The sequence below is a fragment of the Clupea harengus genome, chromosome 10 (genome assembly GCF_900700415.2).
Source record: "Clupea harengus chromosome 10, Ch_v2.0.2, whole genome shotgun sequence".
In the NCBI taxonomy this organism is placed as follows: Eukaryota; Metazoa; Chordata; class Actinopteri; order Clupeiformes; family Clupeidae; genus Clupea; species Clupea harengus.
The window spans coordinates 9,868,725-9,883,556 of record NC_045161.1 but is presented as its reverse complement, the minus strand read 5'-3'; the positions used below and the strand labels follow the sequence as shown (position 1 = coordinate 9,883,556).

General features: G+C 41.4%; 1 protein-coding gene across 1 annotated transcript; it reads left to right on the top strand.

The window, feature by feature from the left end:
- Positions 1-1,675: 1,675 nt before the first annotated feature.
- On the top strand, positions 1,676-14,521 carry LOC116222088 (desmoglein-2-like; the record flags this gene model as incomplete). The annotated part of the gene is made up of 8 exons (XM_031574842.2): positions 1,676-2,045; positions 6,422-6,547; positions 6,720-6,872; positions 7,105-7,249; positions 9,553-9,719; positions 13,585-13,719; positions 13,968-14,153; positions 14,402-14,521. Coding segments are annotated over exons 1-8 (1,077 nt in total), but the record flags the coding sequence as incomplete, so codon positions are not given.
- Positions 14,522-14,832: the final 311 nt, after the last annotated feature.

Here is a 14,832-nt window from a genome sequence, read left to right as displayed (position 1 = left end):
CAGAGAGGTTTTAGTTGTATGTCCAGGTTTAGCTGGTTGATAATATGCGATATGTGGATGGGATTTCTGTGTACTCTTTACTTTGGCTGAGATTTAATTCCACTGTCACCTTCATCGTTTATACATTTTTTGAATGTGTTTTTTTGTTTGTTTGTTTTGTTTTTATACTGTTGAGTGGAACACTATATCATATTGTCTTTGAAGGTGTTATGTTTTCATCTGATACGACAGCTCTGTTCGTCCTGGAAATAGGGTTACTTATGTAGTCATGTGAAATGTCAATGAGTGGATTCTAATCCAATTACTTTTGTTTGTTTCTCAAATTTGATAAAAAAGGCTATTCTCCAAATGTTGATCAACAGCACTCTTCACGATTTGGAATGTGCATCCCCATGAAAAGAGCCTCTGGGCTTTATTCTCTCTTTGTGGGAAACACAGAACAACACTTTGGGACAAAAACACACAAATATGAACAATTCTACTGAAGTCTGAAAGACTTATTTCAGTTATACACAAAACAAGATGTTCGATTGTAAATATAAGTCAAGCAATAAGGAATCCTGAAGTCCATTTTTATTGTATAGCCTTTTCAAAACTCTATTGAGGTTAAATTACAATGTTTGAAGTTCTCTGATCTGGTCTGGTCTGGTCTTCTTTTCAACACTAAAGCCATTTCAGTGTTTGAACTCAATGAGCAGTAACATATTACTGTGTATCTTTTTGTATTTATTTCATTTGAATAGGCAAACAACTGAAGAGTGACATATGTACAATGCACATGCCCTTTGCACACACACACACACAAACAAGCACAGTAAGCATATTGTTCATTATAATGTATTTTAGTTGTTGACCTACTTTAGTAACCATGTACTTTGAAAATCCTAACAAAGGTTCTGTTTTCTTAACCTCAATCAGTCTACTTCTACAGCAAAAAATGTCTCTCATATCAGGATGACATACATACTTATCAGTGTATTCTCTTCTCCTACTATAACATCTCCTCCCTCTCTCTGTGTTTAATTCCCATTTTATGCTCATTGCATACTTGCATGTAAATAATCTAATCTCTAAACTAGTTTGATTGTTCTCCAGAACTAAATCATATGCAATAAGTGCTTCCTCAGAACTGCGCCTCTGGTTAAAGATTAAAGGACAGCCTAAGAGGTAAACAATGCTTAATGGTTTCTTGGAAAAAGTTTTGCCAAGCCCATTTTACTGACCAAACTCCAAAACAGGATATAGAATGCATGCATGTGGCCGCATGGGTTATGTGGTTATATACCATGACAAAAGGACTTTGTGAAGGTAATGACATTCATTGATGTAATTATTTACTTTTGAGACCATATTTTGTCATCATATCACTTCGAACAGGCTTTCGCAGGTAATCTATTGTGTGGTGCTGTTTGTGTCGAGAAATGAACTTACTGTTTTGAAATGTACCAAAGCATCTGAGAAAACTGTATTGTTTAATGTTAATAATTACAATTATTGTAAAAAAAAAACAGAACCCAGATGCATCAGATGTGTTCACCAAGAAGTTCAGACATGTCAGTTACACAATCATGCAATCATGACCTGAGGCTGCAATGTTCTCAATTACGGGACGTGGCCCATGGTTAGGGGAGGAGCCAATGGAGTTTACAGCACCCAGAGAGAGTCAAAAGGAGGGAGTTAAACAGACACCAAGACAGAAGGATAGAATTTGGAGGAAAGAAGAGCTTTAGCAGTATTGCACTTCAGAGGACTCAGTGCTCAGGAGATAAACTGACAGAGGACAAAGCAGCAGTAAGTGAAACAGCTCTTTGAAGAAAGGAAGAAAAATGACTCAAATGACCATGTATGATGCTCATGTATAATTACATAATTAATAATTATACATGATTATATAAAGGAAAAGAGGAAGAGAGAGAGAGAGAGAAAAAGAGAGAGCACTGGTCTAAACAGAAATCTCCCCCATCTGCAACTGGTCTAGCCTTTGTGCTGGGTACATTGGGATGGCCTTCAGGAGTCTGCTCTTACTGACTGGACTGGCTCTTGTGGTGAGTAGCCGTAGGTTCTCTATATAGTGAGTTCTCTCATATCAGGACTATAACATTTCCTCCCTTTCTCTGTTTAATTCCCATTTTTGTGTTCATAGCATACTTACATGTCATTAATCTAATCTCTAGACTAGTTTGATTGTTCTCCAGAACTAAATCACAGAACTGCAGCTCTGGTTAAAGATTAAAGGACAGCTGTAGGTAACTGGTAGGTTCTGAGTGGTGAATGCTGAGCAGGGACTCATGGTTTTGAGGGTGTGACTGGGAAGCAGCCTGTTAGGTGGTAGAAGATTATGGTTCATAGGTGTAATGGTTACTCACACAAACTTGCCTGAATCACTTCAGGTGAAGAGCTGGCTATGTTCTGCTTCCAGGACAAGTTAAGAAGCTGCCATAACAATGAGTGATATATGTTTACTGCTAGATTTATGTATATTTAATTGGCTTTCGGATCATGACGCTTTCAAAGGAATCTGAATCAAGATTACAGCATGATTGTGCTTGTTTTAAACATAGGTATGGGCCAGATGGCAATGACTGACAAATCAGAAAAGCTAGTATTAAGTCTGTCAGATGGAATGTTCTTATGCAAATATTATCCTAATACAGGCTTGAGGGGTCAGAGAAGCTAGAGGTCTTCTGGTACTGAAGTCTTAACAGTCCCAAAGGCCAGGACAAAGAGACATATAGAGGCAGCTTTTAGTTTTCTATGCTCCCAGCCTTTGGAATACTCTGCCAGAAGACCTAAAAATGGCTGAAACAGTGGAAACCTTTAAACGTGATCTTAAGACATACCTCTTTAATCTCGCCTATCATTCTCTGTAATATCTATCTGTTCTCAGTGGTCTGTAGTGGGTCTGCTGTACATGTGTGCGTGCTTTGTAATATGTTTGCACTTACATGATATGGTTTTTTCATCCCTCTGGAAAATCTGTGTCACATACACGGATACCCCCCCTCCCCCCCACACACACACAAACACATTTCCTTCTGTGAGGCGCATTGTGTTACCTCCTGGTATGAAATGCGCCGTATAAATAAAGTTTGATTTGAGAGAACTTTTGGAGAATTCGGAACCAGCAGACAAATGTTGCGACAGATAGGGGATGTTTATTCTTTTAATATTTGTATTGTTACTATTGTTTTCGTGATGAGTCTGAGCCTCTTTTAAGCCCAGAGGTGTGTTTAAGGTGTGTTAGGGTGTGTTTGTAGCTGTGTAGGGCTGCTGTGGTCTACACCTATTAAACGGCTACATTGAACAAAATTAAATCCGTCGGCAATCTTTCATTTTCTCCTATTTTTCATTGCCTTCAAGTCTGCAGATGCTGACGTGAAATCAACTGTTCATCAATCACGTCAAGTGTTTATGTGAAGCTTGCAATATGCATGCACACTCTCTCTTATACAGGAAATTGCAATGCAGTGTTAATTTCACCATGCATGCTTGACATTGCTAAAATGTGGGTAACTTCACCAGTATTGTCTAGTAGAGTACAGCTTGCTACACTCACAAATTAGGAGTGAAAACGGGTCCTTTGGGGGGTTAAGAGCCATTTATTGGCTATTCTGTTGGCTTTTTTGCTGTTAACGCTACGCTGTTCTCAAATGTGCTTGTTACGGATACCTTATGTTTATAAATATTCTTGTTGGACATTTTGGCTGGACACTTTTCCGCCATCGAGAGATTTTTACTTTTTACTTTACAGTAATAGCATTTTGCAGGGAGAAAAATAATGATACATTGATTGCATTAGATAATACTATACTGTATTATATTATATGTCAAAGATAGTACGAGCGTTCTGATTGGCTAATGTGTGGTCATGCCTCCTGCGTATCGCCCACTCGGTCAATACGGAATTGCGTGACTTCTTGAGAAGACTTGAGAGCTCAACAAAACAATTTTTCTATTTACAAGGACCATTTCTTTTCATTGACAAAATGAGGTCTTACATTGCACATGGTCAGAAGCTGACTCCACTGTGATGCTGTGTTCAAATGAATGTGCTCGAGGTCAAGGTCTTACCCAGCTGGTATATTTTATTCTGTGATGTTGAAACATTAGTGCATGGTTTAAGAGTGATATTGCTGTTCCTACTGTATTTGTCTTGTGAAAATCAAGCATATATGAGCACATGTTAGCTAGCTAACGAGCTAGCCAATTAACAAAATGCCACCTGACAGACATACATTAAAATAGCGATTTAATTCTAGAATTGTAGTTTTGGGGATCTCAGCAAATGCAACATTACATTGCCATATAATACATTTCAATATTTGATAACTAAATGTAGATGATTTGCCTCAGTCCTTGAAGATGCATGTAAAAACTCAATTACTAATAAATAACCATTTTATACAAAACTAATAATGCTTTCTTTACCACACCCAGAGTTTGGTATGTGTTGAATGATATCACGTTGATATCACGTGATGGTTGTCGTTTTCCATTAGTAATATATTATCACAGAACCAAGGTATGGCATGGTGGCTCAGGTGCTTGCACTGCCGCCTCACAGCAAGAAGGTCCTCGGTTCGATTCCCGCATAGGGAGCTGTTGGCTCTGGGGGGCTATCTCCCGGGCCTTTCGGTGTGGAGTTTGCATGTTCTCCCCGTGTTCACAAGGACCCCAACAGAAAAACATGCAACAGAACCCTCTCCTGTCAATCCCTGACCAAGATGGACGGTTCACTTCACTTGGTCCCCGGGCGCTTAAAAGCTCCTGGGGTCCTGGAGGAAGGACAGTCAGGGATGGGAAAATGCAGAAGTCAAATTCACGGCGACCTCCGCCTGCGTGTGTGTGTCCATTGTCGCCACCTAATATATGCACATGTGCGTCATTGTACAAAAATAAACTGACTGAAGTCAGCCTTGTTTATTTGTATTGTGATTTGAATTAACTTTTTTTGTTGAAATTGTTGACATAACTAGGTTTAGTAAGTTCAAAATCAATTCACTAGCTTCATAACAATGAAAACCATTTAGGTACAGCTTATTCAAGTCAGTTAAGTTGGAACTACAAGGAGTTGTTCAGTTGGTGTTTAGTTAATCCAGTTGAGTTAGAATTACATAAGTGAGTTAGGTCAGTGTAATGAAGGTCTGTTTAGTTAGATGAACACTGCCTGATCAATAAAGGCTAACTTGACCAAATAATATTGAAATGACTTAATACAGTCTTGTTGGTTTCACATAAGTTAGTTATTTCCCTCTGTAATAATAGTATTAAATTAGTTTGAACACAACTCAGTTATGTGGAAATCATTGACATAACAATATTAAGTACTTTGAACAACTTATTTATTTGAGTGCAAGATCATTCTTATTACTTTCATGTTTGAAAAAACACCCATTCATATAGGACAGTTCTAATAACACAAATATAACATTTTATTTTCATTTGCTTTGTTTGTTGTCTAACTTTGACTTCTAACCCCGCTGTCCACCTCACGCTTTTCGCTAGATTATGCAATGACCTTGCATGACATGATAGCATGGAATATGTAGATTTATAGTGCACAGAATAACGTTTGCAATGATGTAAGTTGCGTTTGTTGATCACGTATGGTTAATTACATATTAATTGTAGAAGAAACATGATAAAATCAAGATCTTCCCTTGGTGAAAAAACTTTCGCCGATATCTTCGTACGAGAGATGGGTTAGGTGCTCAAATTTCCCGGGATCAAAGAGGACGTAAGTAGGCATGTCCAAACTAAAAATCACGTCTCAGGATTGCTGCGCACATTAGTTATTTCGGGTGCATCAACTGTACTCAGTCTACCCTACCCACATGCATGGAGGTTCGGGAAACGCTAAATGACGCTCATTGGACGCCATATGACGTTCGTTTGACGTTAGTCACACGCTGCGTGCGCTAGGGGTCCATTCAGTGGTCGTTGACAGGTCGCCAGTGAGTCGTTCACTGCAAGGCAAACGATTAATAACAACCAAGTAACGCTAGGGTAACGACTGACTAACGAAAGCCAAACGCGTGCAACGTTAGTAAAACGTTCCACGAACGTTCTCCAGCATTTAAATTAAACGTTGAAGAACGCTGGTCTCCATGAGAACTTTTGTGCATGTTCAAAAATGTATTTTCGGACCAGCGTTCTCCGCCGATCACCGACGATTACCGACAATAACAGCGTTCACCAGCTTTCACACAACGCTCTTCTGGCACTATACCAGCGACCATGGACGATTACCAACGTTTCCTTTAACGTCATAGAACGTTGACCAGAACGTTATGGTGTGACGGGGCCTTAAGGTTTTTGTTGATATTGTTGCTTATATATATATACCTATATATCTGTGTGTGTGTGTGTGTGTGTGTGTGTGTGTGTGTGTGTGTGTGTGTGTGTGTGTGTGTGTGTGCAGGCCTTGTCTGAGGGGGCAAGACAGAGACGAAACTCTCAACTGAAAAGACAGAAGAGAGAATGGATCATCAGTCCTAAGCTCCTGACTGAGAATGAAGATCACAGACACCTGGATTTTGTGGCCAAAGTAAGAATAGTTGGTGACCTCTGCAGAATCTAGTCCACACATACCACTGATGTTTTTTTTTGTTGTAATGTGTACAATTAAACGATCATGGAGGCTTTGCAATCATGTACTAGCACTATACATAAGACAGTATAGTGCTGGTGAAATTATGTTGCCATGGTTTTCCAAACAGATCCGATCAGACCGGGATGATGGACTCCCTGTGTTCTACTACCTGAAAGGGCCTGGGGCAGACGAGAACCCGGTAAACCTATTCATAGTCAACAAAGACGGCCTAGTCAAGATTAACGGCATTCTGGACCGAGAGCAGCAGTCAGAATACAATGTGAGTGAGATTTACATCAGGACACATTTACAAACATGTAATGTAACAATCCAATTACAATGTATAATATACACATACCCATCAACACACATTTACCATATGGTCAGACTTACACTAATCTTTGGAAATGTACTCACCCTATCTCAACAATTCTCTCACCGATGTTAAAATTGCTTTTAGGATGTGTTTCTCACTTTGCGTGTGTGTGTGTGTGTGTGTGCGTGTACTACAGATGACTGGTTATGCAGCTTTCAAAGAAAATGATTCCCTGGCAGAGGCCCCCATTGCAGTAAATATAAAGGTACAGGACATGAATGACAATGCTCCAGTTTTACCACAACTGCCAACTGTCAGCATCTATGAGGATAGCCCAGAAGGTGTGTCTCCTCTTCATCCACAACTACAAACAAATGTTTACGCGAAAACATTGTATGAATGTATGTGAATTAGGGCTGTCAATCGATACAAAAAATTAACTAATTAATCGCACATTTTGAAATTAATTAATCGCGATTAAAAGTTTGTTTTTCTTCTTGAGACTAAATCTTAGAAATTAACGAGTAATCACTTCATACAGCGTGAATTTTAGACACTGTTGTTTAATTGTATTTATTTTTTTAAACACAATGGTGCCCCTCGACGGTAAATCGTAAGATCGTTAATGTGCTTTGCATTAAGGTGGTAACTTAAAGACGAGCTGCTTCTGTGATAGCTAAATTCAGCTTGACAAATGCTACATACAACTTCAGTTTTGTTGATTGTTCCGTCATTTTGGCTCTCAAACAGAGACTTTCCGCCCAACAATCCCTCAGCTCTCTCCATCTTCAACTACCGCAGTGGTTCTCAAACTGTTTCTGTCATTCCCCACTTTGAACAAGGGGGGCTTTTCAAGCCCCACCTGTCCCTCATCGCTCCCATAAAATGGTAGGCCAAGCTTAAAATTGTCAATTATTGAAATAACCTCAAGTAATAAGAAATAGCATCTTATTTAGGTCAGCAAATGTATATTGCTTGGAGTGATTTAATGTTTCATGTTGTAGTGTATTGTTGCTTTGGACACACACACATGGACAGATTATGAAACCATTGGTCAGGACGTGTAAAAAAATATACCGCTTCCAACCACAAATAAGAGATACATTTAAGCCACTTCTGATATTAACAAATACAGTCTAAACACAATTGACAGCAAGCAAAGTTAATAACAGCAACTTCACGCAGAGGCTCTGGTTCAGGGCCCCCCTGAGCTCAGGGGCCCTTGGGCCTGGGCCCGTTCAGCCCGTTCGGTAATCCATCATTGCACGCACACAGTATTGTATTTCTTTCTGTTGACGGACTTTTACTTTGACAACTGTGACAGTTAGTAACGCACATGTCTAGTAAGCCTCTATTAAATTATGCTTTCCCTTGCACGCTCAAAAACAATGACTAAGTTATTTAGCTGTCTCACACTGTGATAAATATGTTTAAGTGACCTATGTTTAAATTCTATGAACTGTGTTAGTTCATTGTAACGTAAAATGTAATTATTATTAATTTAGATACGTTACGTTCTAATATGTGACCGTTAGCACACCATTCATTCATTATCCAGTTGGTGGCAGACGTTAGCACTCATTAGCCAGCTGTGTTGTAATCTGTTGTTGCTCTGATTCTTGGTGTAATGAATCTCATAGTAACTTGCTGTGTTTCGTTAAGATACCTTCTAAAGCAAAATTCATGCTACTCCGAGCCCTCTCCGAGCAAACCTCGGAGAGGCTCTTGTACGGGAAGTTAGAAAAATTAGTAGGTGCACGACAGCACCTCGGAGAGGGCTCGGAGAGAGCGGTTAAAGTCGGAGAGGCGTTCCCTGTGTTCGGAGAGGCGTTCCCTGTGTCCGACTCCGTGAAATCGGAGTAGCATAAATTAGGAAAAAGTATTTTCCGTTTCTTGTGTATTATTGTTTCACTCATAAGTTTTCACCTGACATCAATAAAGGAGCAAGGCGAGTTAACCGTAGCCTACACAGCCCTAACTAAACTGAAGTTTAAAAAAAAATATATATATATATATTTTTTAAATTGCGTTAAATGCGTTAAAATATTTTATCGCGTTAATCGCGGCCGCATTAATCGCATAGATTAACGCGTTAACGCTGACAGCCCTAATGTGAATTGTTCCATGAAGCTAAAAAACAGTATCCGGTTTCTTTGAAAACTGAGATCTATAGGTAATATTTCCTTATCCAAGTGGCAGGATCTTGGAGCCACATATTGTGTTTCTTTTTAATGGGAGTGACACTCTGGAGTGGGACGACATTTTCCCATGTTTCTGGAGATCCACTCTGTTGTTTTACAACTGAGTCGCGCACTGAGACAATTAAAATGTTATCAAACACCAATGTGCTGCCAACAGATATTTCACCAAATACATTTCACCTGTAAATTGTGGCTAGGTGTGACCTCAGAATGGCCTGTGCCCAAGAGAAGGGGAGAAGAGAAGGGGGGGGGAGGACAGGAGAGTGAGTGGGGCAGGAGCCAAACAGCAAAAAACACAATGCATAGGAGGAATGTGAAAACAATGTGCAATCACTTCAGACAAACCTCAGAAGACGGAGTGTAGATTATAAAAGTCATAGACTATGAAAGTGACTATCCACAGGCAACACCAGATGGGTTTCATGCTTTATTCCTTTCTGTAGGAACATTTGTGGCGCAAGTGCATGCAATGGATGCGGATGAGCCAGGAACCGCTCACGTGGCTATCGCCTACAGCGTGGTGAAGCAGGAGCCAGAGGATGGCAAGATACATTTCCGTGCTGATAAAGCCACTGGCAAGATTTATGTCCAGTCTGAAATCGACAGAGAGGTACTCTCTCTCTCTCTCTCTATGAGAATTCAACATTCTACCAGAATTTTTTAGAGGATATCTGTACTTTTGGAAAATAATTAAATCTAACTCAATTAGGAGAAATACAAGGAATAGTAGTTCCTTTTTATTTCTTTAACTTGTTTTTTAAAGCATGATCATGTTAAAATGAATAACATTGGGTTGGTTAGCATTTCATCGGGGTCCAGAAGTCATATTTCATAAACACTTGTAACATGACATATAACACAATAAGACGTATAAAACACAAAAATCCAAAACATAAAATCCAGGCGAAATTTAACATAAACCCTATTGATGGAATCTAAATAAGCACGCTTAAGTTGAAGAAGGGACCGGAGAGTTGAAGTCAGGTTTCTGGAGTTTATTTCGGCGTGGAGACCCCTCTCAGCTGGTGCTTAGAGAAAGGCCTACCTGATAGCAGAATATGTAGGCATTTATACAATTCAGTCAGGTAGAATAAAATAGGGGAGGGGATGACCACACCTGAGAGGAAGGGAGAGACAGTGGGGTGAGGGGTTCACCTATGGGGGGAGGGGGGTGATACCAGGGTACAAAGGGTTTTAGCAGGAAGGAGCCTATCTGGGGGGGGGGGGGGGGGGGGTTCACAAGCCACTTATTCAGGTCTCAGTGACAGACAGAGTACACATCCAAAATGAGTTGCAGATACAAAATAAGGAGTTAATGTCTTACAACAACAGAATAGCAATATTTCCAGTTCCATCAGTCTATATGACCATTTATATGCTCACACAATAACCACCATGCAACAGCCAATCAGAGCAGGAATCATCAATATATATTAAAGATACAAATGATACAGAATAACAGTAGAATAGCTATTTTGCAGTTCCATCAGTCCTCTATATGAGCATTTATATGCTCACACAAGAACCACGATGCAACAACAAATTAGGCCAGGAAAACATCAATATGCAGTTCCATCACTATGTTGCCTGTATATATTTAGTATATGTGGATTACTGTGACATCTTCCTGGGATCATCACTCAAGTCAGGTCAAGTCAAGTCAAAATTATTTATAAAGCACATTTAAAAACAACGCTGACCAAAGTGCTGTACAATTAAATCACAATAAAATATCAAAACAAAAACGAAAAACAGAAATAAAACCAGGAGCACCTTGTGGCATCACGAGGGGACGTGTGGTAGAGGGGCGTTATGTTCCTCTCCCGGAATGGCTACCACGCCACAAGATGGCTGCCGGGAAAACTACATCTCCCAGAATGCACTTCTCAGACTGGTGCAAATGCCTCAGCCCTCTGATTGAAGCGGGAGCTCAGGTGTGGGAGAGGGAGAGAACAAAGGAGCTGAGACACACACCAAGCGAGGGGCACCGTACGTGGCAGAAACTGAGTTCGGTGTCGGATGAACTTTAAGTTTGCAACCACAGTTGGTAGGACTTAAGTTAGGAGCAACTTTATGAAGCCTATGTTTTGCCTTTGAAGTACTTTATTATTTTGCTTCCTGAAACACTTTTTGTTGGTTAATAAACCGGATCCTTTGTTGGAAAGCACTTTTGCCTGCTCTGTCGTGTTGTTTACGCACTGCCCTACACCTCGCTCAGTGGTAAAACCTCTCATGATACCACAACCTTAAAATCAACCCTGAACCGCACTGGAAGCCAGTGGAGAGAGGCCAGGATAGGGCTAATTTGGTCTCTTTTCCGGGTACCGGTCAGGAGCCTTGCAGCAGCGTTTTGGACTAGTTGTAGGCGGGACAGGGACGAATGGCTAATTCCAGTGTACAAGGAATTGCAGTAGTCTAGCCTGGAGGATATGAAGGTGTGGATGACCTTCTCAAGATCTTTTGGTGACAGGAAAGACTTGATTTTGGCAATGGTGCGGAGTTGGTAGAAGCTGGCTTTAACTACTGCATTGACCTGTTTGTAAAATTTAAAGGCCGAATTATGGCGTTATTTTAGTGCCAAAACTTACACATGCGAGGAAACGTCTATTCGAGCGAATTTCAGGTTTTCGCAAGCGTGAATTTCTTCTGCGCACTCAATTTTAGCAGCCGCGAGAGGAAATTCAACAACTGCGAGCGCAGAGACTGACATACGCTCTCGCGAAAACTTGATAGGCTCACTCGAATTTATCATACGCTCCCGCAAAAACTTGATCTGCTCGCTCGAATGTATGACTTTTGGCACTGTGTGGGCAGGAACCAAAGCAGGACGGGGTCTTCTCTGATTGGTCCTGATTTGACAGCAGGAGAGTGTCGTATTCACGACAACCGTTTACCAAACTCCGTTAAGTAGCTACATATGTCTTTGTAGGTGAAGACTGAAATTTAACGACGAACCGAAGTAACGGTACCCATTAAACCTGTTTTGATTAAATACTAGTGGTGATTGTGGCATTTGACCCACAATCACTTTATTTAATCTAGGAAAAAGAGTCAGTTCTCGTGACATAGTCATTGTTATCTGCCAGTATAGTAGGTAACATATCCAGCTACTAGCTAGCTTTAGATTCCTGCGCTAGCAAGAAGCCTTTGCTTGCTAACTGTTGTAGCTAGCTCTTGCTGCTGAGTTTTCAAAGTTGACTTCACTGTTTTAATGTAATTTTTTCCATGATCAGGGTGTTTTCACTACTTTTAACACTGCTAGCTACAACAGTTAGCAAGCAAAGGCTTCTTGCTAGCGCAGGAATCTTCTGAGGCAGTCAGCGGAGCTCTAGAATCTTAGATCAGTAGTAGCCTAGCTAGCAGCTAAACAATACAATTTATAAAAACATGAGAGGACAAGCCACGTTCGCAAGTACAAGGGCTAACTGTAAGAATGATGAACAAATTCAATACAATTAACTTTGTGACTGAAATTACTGTTGTTTACTGTGTGGTGCTCAACACTTCATACTAGCAGCAAGCTTAAAGCTAGCTAGTAGCTGGCTATGTTACCTACTGGCAGATAACATCGACTGTCACGAGAACTGACTCTTTTTCCTGGAATAAATAAAGTGATCGTGGGTCAAATGCCACAATCACCACTAGTATTTAATAAAAACAGGTTGAATGGGTACCGTTACTTCGGTTCAACATTAAAAATCAGTTTTCATATGTAGCTAAACAGTTGTCGTGACTGCTGTCAAATTAGGACCAATCAGAGAAGAGCCCGTCCTGCTTTGGTTCCCGCCCACACAGTGCCAAAAGTCATACATTCTCGCGAGAGCGTATGTCAGTCTCTGCGCTCGCAGTTGTTGAATTTCCTCTCGCGGCTGCTAAAATTGAGTGCGCAGAAGAAATTCACGCTTGCGAAAACCTGAAATTCGCTCGAATAGACGTTTCCTCGCATGTGTGAGTTTTGGCACTAAAATAACGGCATATCGAATATTACACCCAGGTTTTTGACTTGGGGCTTCACCAGAGTAGACAGCCTAGGCTGCTGGTGGTCAGTTTGATGGAGTCAGGGGGGCCGAATAATATAACTTCAGACTTATTCTCATTTAATTGTAGGACATTTTGTGCTATCCAACACTTGATGTCCTCAAGGCAGTCCGAGAGACTGTTTAGATTTTGCCGGTGGTTAGGTTTCAGGGGGAGATAAAGCTGTGTGTCATCCGCATAACAATGGAAAGAGATGTTGTGCTTTTGAATAATTTGACCAAGGGGGATCATGTAAATAGAAAACAGGACGGGACCTAGGATGGTACCCTGTAGGACCCCGCAGGAAAGACTAGCAGATGAGGAGGAAAAATGACCTAAATTCACAGCAAAACTTCTATTGCTGAGGTAGGATGAGAACCAGCTCAAGGCAATACCACTAATTCCAACCCCACACTGGAGACGGTCAATCACTGTGATGCTCGTCTTCCCTTCCACAGAAAACCAGCTCCTACATCCTCACTGTCCAGGCAGCAGACATGGGAGGTGAGCTAGGGGGACTGACAGGAACATCCACCATGATGGTGCACATCTTGGACGTCAACGACATAGTCCCCAAACTGGAAAAGGATGAGGTGAGAGTGCCATCATCAAACAACTTAAATGAACTCCTTTTAACAACTAACGTTTAATTTTAATAGTGTGTAATATTAACGCAACCTTGCACAAGGTATTTGGTGTTCTGATATTAGGTTCGCTGGTCTTCTGCAAGCTCAAATAGGAGTGAATTCAAATAACTTATTTTCTGAGCTGGTAGATTATGTGCATATTGGTAAAGTAAACATACAGAAAATGTTTATTATTTTTCTTTGATGCAACTCAGTTTTCAGTAAGTATTGATGAGAATGTGGCAGATGTCGAGGTAATGCGCTTCAAAGCCTTGGATGATGACCTTAAAGGATCAGACAATTCGCGAGCTGTGTTTCACATTGTGTCGGGAAATGAGGATGACTACTTCAGCGTTTACACCGACCCCAGGACTAACGAGGGTGTGCTGATGCTCAAGAAGGTATGTCAGTCTCGCCAGCTAGATGCTGTCTCAGTTTTTTCTGTAACAGTGGAGTACTATCCTGTATCAAAGATCTACAGCTTTGGTTGCAATATTTTAAGGTTCGATAAATTAGATGTGGGTACACTGTAGAAGGAAATAATAAATTAAGACCTTACCCACAATACTATTATTGATTGATAGCCTTCCATGTTCTTCAAGATTGATGACACTCATGTGAGGCTCTGCTCCCTATCTTAAATTTGCAGCCTGTTGATTTTGAGGCAGTTCCTAACCTGAACCTGGGGGTTGTGGTGATGAATCAAGCAGCTCAAGGAGCCAGGGTACCAGGAGATGCAGGAGGCTCTGGTGGAGGAGGAGGGGGTGGAGGAGGAGGAGGAGGTGGGGGGGGGGGAGGAGGGGGGGGAGGAGGAGGGACAAGATGGCCTGGTGGAGCAGGAGGAACAGGAGGGCCTGGTGGAGGAGGAGTAACAGGAGGGCCTGGTGGAGGAGGAGGGGCAGGAGGGACTGGTGGAGGAGGAGGGCCTGGTGGAGCAGGAGGGGCAGGAGGGCCTGGTGGAGGAGGAGGGACAGGAGGGCCTGGTGGAGGAGGGGGGGCAGGAGGGCCTGGTGGAGGAGGGGGGGCAGGAGGGCCTGGTGGAGGAGGGGGGGCAGGAGGGACTGGTGGAGGAGGAGGGCC